At 35.1% G+C, this 16,372-nt stretch overlaps 1 protein-coding gene across 1 annotated transcript; it reads right to left on the bottom strand.

The window, feature by feature from the left end:
* Positions 1 to 5,254: 5,254 nt before the first annotated feature.
* Positions 5,255 to 6,401, bottom strand: LOC132604961 (RING-H2 finger protein ATL63-like). The gene has a single exon (XM_060318308.1). The coding sequence runs from the start codon at positions 6,248 to 6,250 to the stop codon at positions 5,693 to 5,695; it is 558 nt and encodes a 185-aa protein (XP_060174291.1). The 5' UTR covers positions 6,251 to 6,401; the 3' UTR covers positions 5,255 to 5,692.
* Positions 6,402 to 16,372: the final 9,971 nt, after the last annotated feature.

Consider the following 16,372-nt stretch of genomic DNA (forward strand, 5'->3'; position numbering starts at 1 on the left):
ACTGTTCATACTTTTTTCCTTCACTTTCCACAAAATATATAATATTTACATTTTTTTTAACTAAAGATGTATGTCGTCAAATTATTGCTGAAAAACTCTAATCGAATTTGATCATGATTTTACAACAACAAGAAGCCCAGTATAATCCCACCATGTGGGGTCTGGGGAGGGTAGAGTGTACGCAGACCTAACCCCCACCTTGAAAGGTAGGGCGGCTGTTTCCGAAAGACCCTCGGCTCAAGAGAGGAAAACAAGACAAAAGGTCAGATAGGGCCAAGCATATCGAAAACAATATGAAAACAAGGAATAACAAAAGCGAGAAAGTCATGGTAGAACAGTCCAAAAAGAAAGGAGCATTAACTACTATAGATAAATAAGATAACCAAAGTACAATGGCCCAACATATATAAGCAGCAATCAAATGCAGAAATCAAATGGCAATAAACAAATGAGCAAAACTACAACTACTATGGTGAAAGGATAAGCCACCTAGCCTTCTATCCTAATTTGAGTTCTCCACAACCTTCTATCTAAGGTCATGTCCTCGGTGAGCTGAAACTGTGTCATATCTTGTCTAATCACCTCTCTCCAATACTTCTTCGGCCTCCCTTTACTTCTCCTGAAACCGTTCATAGCCAATCTCTCACACCTCCGCACTGGAGCATCTGTGTCTCTCCTCTAATCATGATAATTAACTCCACATTCCCTTTACCATATTTATTTATATACAACAGTCAAAAAATTCATTAGACCCAAGAAAACAGCGAAAAGACTTAAATAATATGATCTGCCTCATCAAACTTTTTAAAGAACACTAATATGGTCCGATATACGTTACCACACCGTGCAAGCAATTATAATGATAATATCAAAAGCTATTGTAACAAATTTAGGTATCTGATAATCATCTTTGAGCAACTTACAACTAATTCTCCAAATCCGGGATATGCGGACTCTAATGGTACAATTTCCATTCGAAAAGCCCAGCCTCCATAGCCTTCAACAATTGGAGTTACCTTTGATCATGATTAATTTTTAAAAATTAATTAAGTTAATACTATCGAAAACTATTGCCCAATAAGCAATACATTACACCGTCTTTTATCTCGGCATCTTATTGAAATATTTCAAACTCTTATTTCATAGGCAAAACTAATTTATATGACATTACAATTATAACTTATGCCTGATGACAAATAGAAGTATTGTCCAACGAACTTTTTTAAGTTAAGATCAACTTTTAGAAATTTTGTTAAGCAAGGACAAATGTTCAAAACTATTCCTTATATTTAATAATATCCTGTTTCTACAATTTTTTCTCATAGCCACTGGTAAAACCTTTGGGCCAACCCAAAAACATTTCTTTGGTCTGAGAGATAGGAAAAAAACCGCAGCTTAAAATTAAATAGAATAACGGGAAGAGTACATAATTATCCACAGAAATTAAAATAATTATTCTTGCCTACCTATTTATAATCATGCCCCTTGAACTAATTACATTCACTATCTATCTATCCCTTGCTTCATCTTCTTGTTCTCTTTCTTTCTTTTTCTTCGTTTCTTTTGCTGTTTTTTTTTTTCTTTCTCCTTTTCTGATTCCATTAAAAAAATCAGGTCTTTTATTTTTCTTTTTTATTTTATTTCATAATTCGAACTATAACCACGATTTCAGCTTTGCACAATGTCACTCATATGATTCAACAACCAAAAATTAACAAACTTTAGAATTTTCAACTTCAAAATTTTGATTACGCTTGAAAAACTCATGTACTATTGCAGAATGATTTGTACAACTAACATGCAATAATAAATTAAATGATACTGATAATATAAATAATTTTTTCAATTTTCAATATATATAACTTAATATTGATCATACAATATCCTGAAGAAAGAAAAAATGATAACCTACTACTCCCTCCATCTCAATTTATTTGACACTTTTCGATTTTCGAGAGTCAAATGAGTTGTTCTTTGACCGTAATGTTTTCATATGTCTTTTAGATATTTTAAATTATTAATTGTGATAACTTATGGTGCTTTTTACGTAATTTTCAAATATATAAATTTTATTTCGAAAAATTTGAAGATTCTATGTTCAAACACACAGTCAGAACTAAGAAATTTGACTCTCTCAAAACAAAAAAAAAGTGTCAAACAAATTGGGACAGAAAGAGTATAACGAGCCACATCCACTTTCATGGGACTGAGATGGCTAGGGTTTGTCCTCCTTGGTTGTCATCTTGGCCTTTGCTCCGCTTTCTCGATACACTTCCAGGTTACTCACCAATAGCAGAAAAAAAACAATAATTACAATTTGATTGCTAAGTGTTCCAAAATTCATCCGAACTGATCCTCAAGTCTCAACCCAAATTAAACCATCACAACAAGTCATAAATGGTAATATCAACTTGTAACCATGCTTGTAACGTAAATTAGAATGCAAATACTCAAAATGAGGGGTTGAGTTGTTACACATATATATACTAAACAATTTGCTAATAGTATGTGTCTGAATGACACCAAAAGTATGATGTTGGTCCATATGTATGCTACTCAGTTGCCGGTTCAGGACCATTTTGTCTATGCTTCTTGCCAGAAAAACCATGCTGTTTCACCAAAAAAGTTGGGTTTGCTGCTTGTTTTCACCAAACGAGCTGCACTTGTTTCGTGCTACTGTTTTGCTTCTGATTCATTTCATTAAAATGTATAATATGTGTATCATGGTGGAATATGGGTGGTGGTTTCACGGACAATGAAGGTTCCGGTCTTTGATCATTGCCATATACATATACAACAATGATACAGTTTATATACATATGGAGTTAGTTGAAAAATGACTAGAAAATGAAATTATTTTAAAAAGGCTAAAACATGTCATTTAAAAATTTAGGCCACCGTGTGTCAATAATTTCACCCGAATGACCATTTGTGTCTTTTTCCTAAAAAATTATTCAAACACATTCTTAAAAGGAAATTGTTAAGCATTCACATCACAGAGGAAGATGGGCTAAGGAGAGGCCCATTTGATGACTGGCTCATAATTTTTACATGTTTTTGCGTGGATTGTCCTTCAAAGGCATTGGTTTTTAATTTTAGTCCCTCAAATTGGTGGTCTTTAATTTTTTCCCTTCACCTAATATCATGATTTTGGGGTTCGAATCCTGCTAAATTAAAAAAAAAAAAAAAACTCAAGATAGAGTTTCAAAGCAAAATTAGGCCTATTTGGGCAAAAGTTAGGCCTTAAGACAGAGTTTTGCAAAATTGCAACTGAGTAAAAAAAAAAATTGTTTTAATGCAAATCTCTACCTTAAGTAGAGTTTGCAATCAAACTCTGCCTGATAAGGGAGTGTTTGCAGTCAAACTCTCCCTGATAAAGGAGAGTTTGCAATCAAACTCTGCCTGATAAGGGAGTGTTTGCAGTCAAACTCTGCCTGATAAAGGAGAGTTTGCAATCAAACTCTGCCTGGTCAGGGAGAGTTTGAGGCAAACTCTGCCTTGAGAATCCAAACTTTAAATTTTTGTCTCTGCGGGGGTTGGGGGGGGGGGGGGGGGGGAGTGAGGTTTGAACCTGGAACCAAGGAGTTTGTAGCGAGAGACAAAAATTAAAGACCACCAATTTGAGGGGAAAAAATTAAAGACCACCCCCGAATAACGACAATCATGCAAATTGGCCCTATCGTGAGGGGTAGTCTTTAACTTTTGGTCCTCTTGATCAATTTTTAAAAACTTAATCTCTGTTTCAAATTGTCGAGGCAACATTTTTGTTGCCGATAAAACCAAAGTTATGGGCATATATTAGTTTTGCATATGAGGCGAGAATTCATGATATTTTAATAAACGAGAGACAATGAAAATGTTCAATTGGCCACTTTGTAGGCAAATATTATATGTGTATTATTCATAAATTATGACAAGCGAGTAAGAGTTGATAATATTCATTTTACCTATCTTGTTAAATTGATCACAAATTATGATTTACTGACAAAAGTTGCATATATTGTTTAATTGTTAACACTTTTTCCTTCACTTTCCACAAAATAATATTTACATTTTTTAACTAAAGAGGTATGTTGTCAAATTATTGTTGAAAAACTACAACTGAGTTTGATCGCAATTACTTTTTAAAAAGTAAATCGGTTAATATAGTAGAAAACTATTGCCCAATAGGCAAAACATTACACCATCTTTTATCTCAGTAACTTATTGAAATAAACTCTTGTTTCATAGACAAAACTAACTTATATGACATTGCGATTATAAATTATGCCTCATGGCAAATAGGGGTTTTGTCCAACTTAAGTTAAAATCAACTTTTAGAGATTTTGCTAAGCGAGGATAGAAGTTCAAAACTATTCCTTATGGTTAATAGTATCCTGTTTCTACAATTTTTACTCATAGCCACTGGTAATACCTTGGGCCAACACAAAAACATTTCTTTGGTTTGAGAGATTGAAAAATAACCGCAGCTTAAATTACACATATAATAACAGGAAGAGTACATAATTACCCACAGAAATTAAAATAACTATCCTTGCCTACCTATTTATAACCATACCATTGAACTAATTACGTTCACTATCTATCTATCCCTTGCTTCAGCATCTTGTTCTTTCTTTCTTTTTCTTCGTATCTTTTTTTTTCTTTCTCCTTTTCTGATTCCATTAAAAAAATCAGGTCTTTTATTTTTCTTTTTTATTTTTATTTCATAATTCGAACTATAACCACGATTTTAGCTTTGCACAATGTCACTCATATGATTCAACAACCAAAAATTAACAAACTTTAGAATTTTCAACTTCAAAATTTTGATTACGCTTGAAAAACTCATGTACTATTGCAGAATGATTTGTACAACTAACATGCAATAATAAATTAAATGATACTGATAATATAAATAATTTTTTCAATTTTCAATATATATAACTTAATATTGATCACACAATAACCTGAAGAAAGAAAAAATGATAACCTACTACTCCCTTTGTCCCAATTTATTTGACACTTTCGCTTTTTGAGAGTCAAATGAGTTGTTCTTTGACCGTAATATTTTCATATGTCTTTTAGATATTTTAAATTATTAATTGTGGAGACTTATGGTGCTTTTTACGTAATTTTCAAATATGTAAATTTTATTTCAAAAACATTGAAGATTCTATGTTCAAACACACGGTCGAAACTTAAAAGTTTGACTCTCCAAAAAAATGTCAAAAAAACTCAAATAGAAAGAGTATAACGAACCAAATCCGCTTTCATGAGATTGAGATGGCTAGGGCTTGCCTAGGGAGCCCACCTCACAATCTTGGCCCTTGCTTCGCTTTCTCGATACACTTCCAGGTTACTCACCAATAGCAGAAAAAAACAATAATTACAATTTGATTGCTAAGTGTTCCAAAATTCATCCGAACTGATCCTCAAGTCTCAACCCGAATTAAACCATCACAACAAGTCATAGATGGTAATATCAACTTGTAAGCATGTTTGTAACGTAAATTAGAATGTAAATACTCAAAATGAGGAGCTGAGTCGTTGCACGTATATATACTAAACAATTTGCTAATAGTAAGTGTATGAATGACACCAAAAGAATAAATTTAAAATATTTGATATAGTGGAGGAATAAACCCGGGGCTCTTCCGCCCGTATATATATTATGTATAATAAGATCACGATCATTCTGATCCCGCTTGCACTAAATCTTGGATTCACATTTGTCAATCAGGACAGGAGCTCGACAAATTGGACACGTGGAATGTGAATACAGCCACATATCTATGCACTCCACATGAAATGCATGGTTACACTTAGGTAACTTCCTATAAACATCTTCATCTTCCAATAAACACAAACATATAATACATTCCAACTCATATTCTTCCTGCTTCTCATTTTCGTGTTTGTACACAAACAAAGGGATTGAAGAAATCGTTGATCTTTCGAGACCCTTTGTTGGAGAACTAGCAAAGTTTGTATCAACGACGAAGGAATGAGAATTATGAAAAGGAGAAGAGAGTGAGTTTCGAACACTCCTATGGCGAGCTTCGACTAAGAACCACTTGGCATAAATGTGTAGAAGTAAAATAAAGAGGATTACAAGAAGAAGTGATATGATTGCTGCAAGCATTATGTTGTTGTTATAAGATAGGATATTATGGATGATGTTCTTTAGTGAGTTGGAAGATTGTGACAATGAGCTATTGACTAATTGGAGTACTGGTGGTGGCGACGGAGGAGAAGGAGAAGTGAACATTTTGGCTGAGCTAAATAATGTGTTGTTGAGAAGTGAAACCAAAGAGTGTGGTTTTAATATGTATAAGTAGGTGTGTCAAATGGAAGTGGGGATAAATCTGGACGGATCAAAATGTGTTGAGTCAATAAATGGACAAGTTATATTTTCATGGGCTACTTTTACACTCCTATGTATAAGCTTAACTTCTTTGCTAGTACTATATGATAAAGATATGTGAATAAATATCTGCATTAATTAATTTTCATACTTGATCAAACTAAGACGCTTAAATTCAAATAACATGGAGAATTATTGTTGTGCACAAAATTCTCCTCGAACTCTTTCCTTTTCATTCACAAGGTCAAAGGAGAATCCCTTGGTTCAAGGAACTCAGAAATAGAGTCATGCATGAGAAAGAGCGCAAACACAGTAAAAAGGGCCAGAAATAAAGGTCTCGTGAAGGGAACGGCACTATTGTGGGATACTACTATGATTTTTTGTATTATTGAATTATTTATTTAGTGCCAATATAGAAGATCCCAATGTCACATGTATCCCAAGAACATCCTTTATTTGCTTGTAAGTTTGAAGATGCAACAAAATCACATGTATGTTATGTAGTAATGTGTTATAATTGATGAAAATGCTAGCTTTTGAACAATAATTACTATATTTGTCTCAAAACATACATACATAAATAATGAAAATGTCCGTTCATGCCGCTATTGGGGCAAGTTGTACAGAATCTTGCATCAGTTTTAAATCAAGTTGGAACTCCATTTCATTATCGTAACGGATATGAGTGCACCGCAAGATTAGACAAATTTTTTCCTCACCTCACAACAGCAACTTCTGTCTTTAAGTTGAGTTGTAATTTCAAGTGATTTGAGCAATTATTAAAGAGAAATGTCCTTGATTAATACATCAATGTGGAACCTAAATTAAATCTCGCAACTCTAAATTCATTTACCCTTTGAGCCTGTTTGGCCATAGATAAGACTCCGAATATGTGAAATGAAAGATTAATTAAGTTTATTTGTTAAATTGACTCATTATTTCAACTTCAAATTTGAAATATAGAATTTGAAGCTTGAAAAACAGATTTTTTAGGAGCTCTTTAAATTTTTCCAAGTTTCACTCACAAAACATTAACTGTGTTTATATGTCCAAGCACAATTTCAACTTTAATTTTTTTTTTTTTTACAAATCTCAACAAACTCATGTCCAATGACTATAATTACATCCGTCTACAAATATGTTTATTTGTTTTCTGGTAGGTTAATGTAGGTCCAATGACCTAAGAGTTGGAGGTATTACTTATTACCTTCAGAGATGCCACGTGAATTTGGAAGAGAAGACAGATATGCTTTAAAGTTTACATATAGGCTTTAGATCCTATGAAACACTTGTTTAGCCCTTATTTTGGGGTGACTATCTTCCACTTTTTCTTGCATGTTTTAGGTAAAGCTCGATCTTTCCAACACTTTGGAGTTGCTAGGCTCGTGAATCACTGACCAACTCCATAGGCAAAGGCAAAGTGTCACTTATTCAAGCTTTCTAAGATTGGTCAAGGCCTAAAAACATTGTCTCTTGACTGCTGGTACACTGCATGCACAAGCTAAAAGAACATCAGTCACTATGAAGGCTTCAACCTAAGAAAAATGGTCAATTTTGTCCTTGAACTTTACGAAATGCTCTAAATGTATTCACCATTAATAGTTGGAATCAGATATATCTTTGTTGATACATAGATGAGCTAGGTTTGCCCTTATTGACTAATGATAGAACCTATCCAACACGTGGAACATTATTAAAGGGGAAAGGTGTGAAATGTGCCTTTAAACTTAGTACAATTGTCTAGATTTGCCTCTAAACTTTGAAGAACAAGATTACTGTTCTGGTGGCAGTACCATTATCTTCTTCAGCAGCTAGAACTTCAAATGGTCGTGTCTATATGTCTCAAATCAGCCCAAACGAGACTTAAATAATGATTAAATTGCATCATCAAGTTGAATTCTACCTATTCCGGAACTCCATCGGCACAACTCTATCACCAATCCTTCTCTTATTACTAATAGCGGCTTCAAAGCATCATATCGAACTCCTAATGTGATTGAGGGTTGGTGGCCTTTGGGTAAAGGTAAAATGGTGATCGGGAAAGTGGACGAGTATGAGAGAAATCATCCTAGTGGGATCATTTTTATGTGGATGTGTTTTTTTGTGAGAGTGAGAAGTGGTGATGGAGTTGAACTTTTTTTTTTATGGTGGTAATTGGTTTAGATGTATGAGAGGTTGATATGATTTGAATTGGGGAATAACACCAATTCAACACTAAAACGCGGAATTAAAGGATAACAAGAAATTGGGATGAGAATTGAAGAAAATGGATGAGAAAAGAGGATAAAAGCAAGACCCAATTAGGGTGAATTTATGGGCAACCTTGGATATATTAAATCCAACACCTCCCGATCTAATTCAATCCTAAAAGAACCTATACTATTTGAAATCAAAGCAAGAGTGATTCAAATGAATCCACAAATGAACAACTCTTCATGAAATCAATGGAATTAAAGGTTCAAAGACCAACAATGGAATCCACCATTATAATAACTAACCCTAAAGCTACTAAGCTAAACAATCTATCTCCAAAGGAATTTCTCAACCATTATTCAACATAATCTAAGTAAATGAAATGTCTAAGTCTAGTATTTATACTCCTAGACAAAAGAAGACTAAGTTATTACAAAAATATCATTAATGAGGCAAGGGCCTCGTTTGGCTAGTCTTCTTAGTGTAGTCTTCAATTCAAGGATTGACCTTCAATAGCCAAACACGTCCCTCCTTGCATAGATGACCCTCTAATCAACCTTGCATGAATGGCCTTCTTGCAAGTCTAACCTTCCTTGCGCCAAGTAGCCACTTGCACAAATAGCCCTTTACGCAAATAGCCACATCGAGCTCTAAATCTCCCAACCAAGCAATCTCTCAAACCTTGTAGGATTCCACCTCTATGAAGCTCGTAGAGACTTGGCTCTCATCAATGATCATCATCAATTATGTAGTGTGGAAATACACACTTGAGGTCCTTTGAAACGCTCCAAATGTGGTGAATAAGCTCCAATGAAGATCATAGACTCTAAGTTGAGCTCCACCTCGAATCATAGGCTCTATATGTGCACTCGAGCCAATCATAATCATATCATCCTCCCCTTCTTTAAAAGGATTCGTCCTCGAATCCAAACCTAGCAAAAACAAAGGGAAGACAACAGCAAGCAAGATCCTCAAAGCATGAGGGTTAGTGTTAGCACAAACAAATCAACCAACATGCCAAGGATGCACAAACTTGTGGTATAACCACTCATCAATAATCAATGTGAAGAAAGACTCCACATATAGGGCACCGAGAAGTTGACCCCTCCAAAGATCATCATAGGCAAATAGGTAATAAAGAAAGGCGTCACACAAAACAACTTCTTTAACTAAATTGACCTCAAGTATATACTCATTATGGGGTTCAAGCACAAGTTCAAGCAAGCCATTACTATTTGGAGCACTCATGGAAGAAGTGACAATTTGCAAACAAGTTTCACCTTCATTTTCAAAACATCCTTCCCCAGCTATCATGTCATTTCCCTTCAAGGGAAGGTTTCCATCACAAGGGAAAGAGTTATCTAACCTATCCTAAGCTAAAAGTAGCATCTCCCCATCCCTTAGGTTAGGAGATCTAGCATAGTCCTTCCAAGAAGTGTGCTCTTGTTCATGTAACTCACTCCCTTTCTTTAAAGAGCACTCTTCACTTTCGGAAGCCATTATCAAATTCGACGTTGGTCCATCAAGTGGGTCACAAACCCTCACGAAGGATTCCTCGTCCTCGGGGATGGTGTCAAGAACTTCACCCACCCCGTGTTTGTCATCAAGACTAAGTTCATCATTATCCCATAGTGGGTTACAAAATACATTATAGTCTCCAAAGGAAACTACATGCTCAACATTACCATACACCCTACGAGGTACATCATTTACACAAGTCATGTCAACTTCAAATAAGGCATTATCTCTAATGAGAGGACAATCATTAAACGATGAAGGTTCAAAACATGCAATTCCACTGTCATAAGGACAAATGTCATTTTTCCAATCATTTTTATGCACATAACTAGATAAGTGATCAACTCTATCAACATCATCACTAAAATGAGGTTTATTAAGCACAACACACAAATCCTCAATTAGTGGACTATCATCATAAGCAAACTGATCTAGACAAATACCCACACTAGTTGGACACAAATTGATCTTACTAGAAGAGTCAATTCAGTCATCTCTACGATCAACTAGTGGGTGAGCTATCATATCACGTGACAATTTACTAAAATGCAAATCACAAGTGTCAACACTAGGTGGATACAAATTGACCTCACAAGAAGATTCAATTTGGTCATCAATAGGATCAACTAGTGTTGGAGCACCCCTATCAACCACATTGTCAATATTCATCAAAGACCAATTAAGCTCAATACATGGTAAGAGTCATTAAGCTTAATGCATGGTAAACTATCTTTCATACTCAATCCGGCATCAAGATCACTTAAAGAAGTAGGAGTATTAGGATAAGCTTCTTTACCTCGATGTGCATTCAAAGGATCTTCTTTACTTTGAGCTACCAATGGTAAGCTCACTTGACCAATTGGAGGGGTGGTCTTGGCCTCCATTCTTGCTTTCAAGCATAGGAGTTCTTCACATGAAGACTTCTTTAGTAATTGATCTCCTTGAGTACCTAAAAAAAAGTCTTCATAACAAGATGAAGAAGTAAAAAGGTTAGAATGATGTTGTGAAAACTCCCTCACGTTACTCCGCACAACCTCTCCTTTTTCCGCTCTAGAGTTGTCACATAACTCTCCCTTACTTCTCTCAATTTTGTATCTCTCATGTTCTTTGAAAAAGGAATGAGCTCCCAAAATGCCCTTCGAAGGGTTAGGAATGTGCTTGGTGTCTTTTTTCTTTCCATATGGATTGACAAAGCGACACCTCCAAAATTCCTTTAAGGCACTCCAAGTCTCAATTAGGTTCCCCCTTCCTTTCTCATGCTCCCAATGCTTTATAAGAATCCCTTTGAGGGTGCTAAAAGCTAGCTCCACTTTCTCTTTTTCCAAGTAGTGGTAACATTCAAAAAGCTCATCCAACTTGTGTTCCCATTCGAAGTAACCTTCTTCATTTGATTTTGGACCCAAGGTTGGCCACTCCACATTGGAATTTTGCACATTTGCAATTAATAGGTTCTCTCTTTCTTGCACAAGTTGAGTCATGTACGCCTCGATACTACAAGGAGGCAATGCCAAATTCCCTAACTTAAATATTGTACCTGCAAAAACTAGCAAACACGTTAGTAGCAAAAAATTCCTCACGTCACTCGTATTTGCACTCACCTTACCTCTCAACCTAGTGCTTCTTCCAAAGTTGGTAAAGAACCTCTTATCCCAAATCAATTCACAAGGTTGCTAAGCTTTGTGGAAGAATGTATTCTTGTTTAATGAATGACGGACGACTCAAAAACTAACGGAAAGAGCCAAAGAAGTTCCAACGAAATAAAAACAAGAAAAACTTAAAAAGAATTGGCACGAAAGAAATACGGACTCAAGAACTAATTAACAACCAAGTAAGGATCAATTACTAGTTGTTAATTAGCTAGGAGAATCAAAGAAATGAGAAAAAGAAGTGAAAAACCTTGGCCAAACACTTAGACAAATTTGAGAAGTTTTTGGCTAACACTTAGAAAATTCGGAACTGCTTGCAGCAGCTTTTTAAAACGAACATAGCTGTTTCTACATAGCTCTGATTGACGAACGGCTTGTTGATTTGGAAAGTAGACTCTCCGAACTTGAATTTAGGTATATTATGGGTCCCGTAACTCCTTATACACATAAATATATGCCCCCTTAAAGTTGGATCAAAATCTGCCAACACTTAGAAAAAATTGAGGCTTTTTTTTTTTTAAATCTACTCTCTGAATCTGTGGGCCGTGCGCCTGCTGAAGCGCGTCAGGCTGCTAACGTGGCATTTATTTTATTTTATTTTATTTGCAAAAATCAGAAAATAAGACTCAAGTATTTCTGATTTTTTTCTTTGGATACTTACTTGGGCCCACACACTTTTTGACCTCTTTACTTGAAGAATTTTGGATCAAAGACCCCTTTTTAGTGTCTTCTTTCTCTTGAAGATTTGAATGTTCTCAAGAACACTAAGAACAATTCAAAATTCAATGTATGCCCAAATCAACTCTGTTTCCTCCCAAATTTCGGATCTAAGTTCCCTTCAATTAGGAGAACAAGACCCACTATCAATTGAAGCCAATTTCATCCTTAATCACCAGATCCATTTTGTGTTCTTCAAGTTCTTCAAAAGCTTGAAAGTTTTCAATGGTGATTGATTCAAATCTTGTCCAAATACATTCAATTTCGAGATCTATGCTCCTTTTGACTTGTAGAACAAAACCAATACAATTTAAGCTCAATCAAACTTCCAATCAACAAACCCACTTTGTGTTCTTCAAAGCTTGAAGGTCCTCCAATGGTGGATTACTCCAAACTTGTCCAAATACTCTCAAATTTCGGATTAAGAGGTTTTCAATATCAAGGACCTCAAATCCACCAAAACAACACAAGAACAATTTCGGTTTTTTTTTTTTTGAATTTTCGATTTACGAACCTAGGATTAAGGATTGGGGAAACAAACCTATAGCCTAAGATCTGATACCAAATGATACGATTTGAATTGGGGAATAACACCAATTCAACACTAAAACGCGGAATTAAAGGATAACAAGAAATTGGGATGAGAATTGAAGAAAATAGATGAGAAAAGAGGATAAAAGCAAGACCCAATTAGGGTGAATTTATGGGCAACCTTGGATATATTAAATCCAACACCTCCCCATCTAATTCAATCCTAAAAGAACCTATATTATTTGAAATCAAGGCAAGAGTGATTCAAATGAATCCACAAATGAACAACTCTTCATGAAATCAATGGAATTAAAGGTTCAAAGACCAACAATGGAATCCACCATTATAATAACTAACCCTAAAGCTACTACGCTAAACAATCTATCTCCAAAGGAGTATCTCAATTCATCATTCAACATAATCTAAGTAAATGAAATGTCGAGAAAAGGCCATAAATAGTCCCTTATCTATGGGAGTAGGTCTAAAATGGTCTCTTAACTATACACTTACCGGTTTTAGTCCTTTAACTATTCAAAAACCTATCAAATTTGGTCTCCGTCTATTTTTTATACAAACAACATACAAACCCATAAACCTCCGTGAGATTAATGTTAAACCATTCCTCAAACCTGTCTCTCTCTCTCTCTCTCTCTCTCCCCGCTTCTTTTCCCTCAAGTTCATTCTTTAACCTCAACTTTTTTCCTCAAGTTCTCTCTCGCTTTTCGTAACCGACGGAAAACTGACGGAGTCCATCGGTTTTGTAAAAAAAAAAAAAAAAAAAAACCGACGGACTCTCGTTGGGTTTTTTTTTTTTAAATTAAAGAATGAAATGTAGGAACTTGGAATAGAACCCGGGTATGTTCCTTGGCATTAAAGGGCTTTACCACTAGACTACTGATATTCTTTGTTCATATACTTACATTGATTTAATTTATACTGTTTACCACTAGACTACTGATATTCTTTATTCATATACTTACATTGATTTAATTTATACTGTTTTTTCGCTCTAAAAACTGACGGAGTCGGTCAGTTTTTTTATTAAAATTTTTAAAAAAAAAAAACTGACGGACTCGATCGGTTTATTTTAGAAAATAATTATATTTTTTCGCGCATTTTTGCGCAAAAATAACCGACGCAATCCGTCGGGTTTTGCCAGTTTTTTAGTAGTGTTTGAGAAGAATGGTTACGGAAATTGTGTGCCTGAGTTTGTCTTTTCGAATTTCAGAGACTCGAGAGTGACACCAGTGCCAGAATGCTCTTTTTTTTTTTAACAAGAGGAACTCGAGGAAAAAGTAGCGGGGAGAGAGAGAGACAGGTTTGAAGAATGGTTTAACATTAATCTCACGGAGGTTTATGAGTTTGTACGCTGTTTGTATAAAAAATAGACAGAGACCAAATTTGATAAGTTTTTGAATAGTTAAAGGACTAAAACCGGTAAGTGTATAGTTAAGGGACCATTTTAGACCTACTCCCATAGATAAGGGAATTTTATGGCCTTTTCTCATGAAATGTCTAAGTCTAGTATTTATACTCCTAGACTAAAGAAGACTAAGTTATTACAAAAATGTCATTAATGAGGCAAGGGCCTTGTTTAGCTAGTCTTCTTAGTGTAGTCTTCAATTCAAGGATTGACCTTCAATAGCCAAACACGTCCCTCCTTGCATAGATGGCCCTCTAATCAACCTTGCATGCATGGCCTTCTTGCAAGCCTAACCTTCCTTGCGCCAAGTAGCCACTTGCACAAATAGCCCTTTTGCGCAAATAGCCACATCGAGCTCTAAATCTCCCAACCAAGCAATCTCCCAAACCTTGTAGGATTCCACCTCTATGAAGCTCATAGAGACTTGGCTCTCATCAATGATCATCATCAAGTATGTAGTGTGAAAATACACACTTGAGGCCCTTTGAAACGCTCCAAATGTGGTGAATAAGCTCCAATGAAGATCATAGATTCTAAGTTGAGCTCCACCTCGAATCATAGGCTCTATAAATGCACTCGAGCCATTGAGAATCATATCAGAGGTGGTGCACGATTGAGAAAAATAATGGTCAAATTTGGACAATTTAAAAATTTCAGGATTTTCCGTCTTATTATTAATTCGCATAGTTCAAGGGTAAGTTGATCATTTTTTCTTGTAACAAACGCTCACGTGTTGAAAAGCTTCTCTCTAAGTTAGTAAAGGAAAATCTGGCCACTTTTTTAATGAGAAAAGTAGATCTGACCTCAACTATTAATGAAAGGCACATATGGACCGTTTCTCACTATTCAAGTTCAAATTTGGTCCTTTTACCTTTTAACTTGTATACAATGACAAAGTAAACAATTTTACACTTACGATACCTAGCATATTATAACAGTAACGTGTGTTATTTTTCAGAGAGTTTAACGTATATGCATAGATAGTGTAAAAAATCTGTTTACACTATCCGGTCACTCAAAAGATATTTATATGCAACCTTTTATAGATAAATATATTTATGATCTCAAAAATAAGATAGGTACCTGCTATACCTGGTAAATAAGGCATAATGGTGTAGAACTTTTTACATTGTTGGTGTATAAGTTAAACTTTTGTCAGGTTAGTAATCCCACGTTTGTTAGCAGTTACCTATATTACTTTTAGGGGTGAATTGAGCACATATACCAGATTTTGGCGTCACTATTTAAATTATGTCCTCAATTTAAATTTTTTGCACTTTTAGCCACTTTGAAACAACTTCAGACATGTGGTGTCTAAAGTTAGGCTTACCTGAACTTCAAGCACAAATGACAGATGCCTTCAATCATTTTTGTCTGTCTTTATCCTAAAATTGTTGGGACTAGGATTACAAGGTTGAATATCAAATTTGAAGTCACTTGGATTTGATTTGAAAAATTATGTATCAAGCAAAAACATGGTGCTAAAGTTTCTACACAAATTATAATTATCGTTTGGATTTCTCGCTAAATTCTAAATATTTCCATAACTTGTTATTAGTGCAAGTCTTGTGAAACTAAATTCTAGCTATTCGTCAGGATTTGTGGCCAAAATCCTAACGATCACCATAGTTTGCTTTTAAGGAAGTCTTGCCCAATATCAAATAAAAATCTTGGTGACTCACCATTGCTTTTATTTTGAATATAATTATTTTTGCACTATTTTTCTTAATGAGGTTAAATTTTAAATAGTAACACCAACAAGGCAACAAAATCCTATTTGTGCGGAGATTTGGACCCATTCAAAACCACAAGTAGGGTTGTGCATGTTAACGGTTAAACCGATAACCCGAACTGATTATTGGGTTATTAGGTTAATGGTTCGGGTTAATGGATTACCGGTTCGGGTACCGGGTGGTGTTTTTGGGTTATTGGCTTATTGGGTCGGGTCGCGGGTTGACCATTTTTGTTAACGGGTTACCCGATAACCCGATAACAATT

Source organism: Lycium barbarum, chromosome 8 (genome assembly GCF_019175385.1).
Source record: "Lycium barbarum isolate Lr01 chromosome 8, ASM1917538v2, whole genome shotgun sequence".
Classification (NCBI taxonomy): domain Eukaryota; kingdom Viridiplantae; phylum Streptophyta; class Magnoliopsida; order Solanales; family Solanaceae; genus Lycium; species Lycium barbarum.

Coding starts and splice junctions, on each gene's coding strand:
- LOC132604961 (XM_060318308.1), bottom strand. CDS start 6,250: ATGTTCACTTCTCCTTCTCCTCCGTCGCCACCACCAGTACTCCAATTA.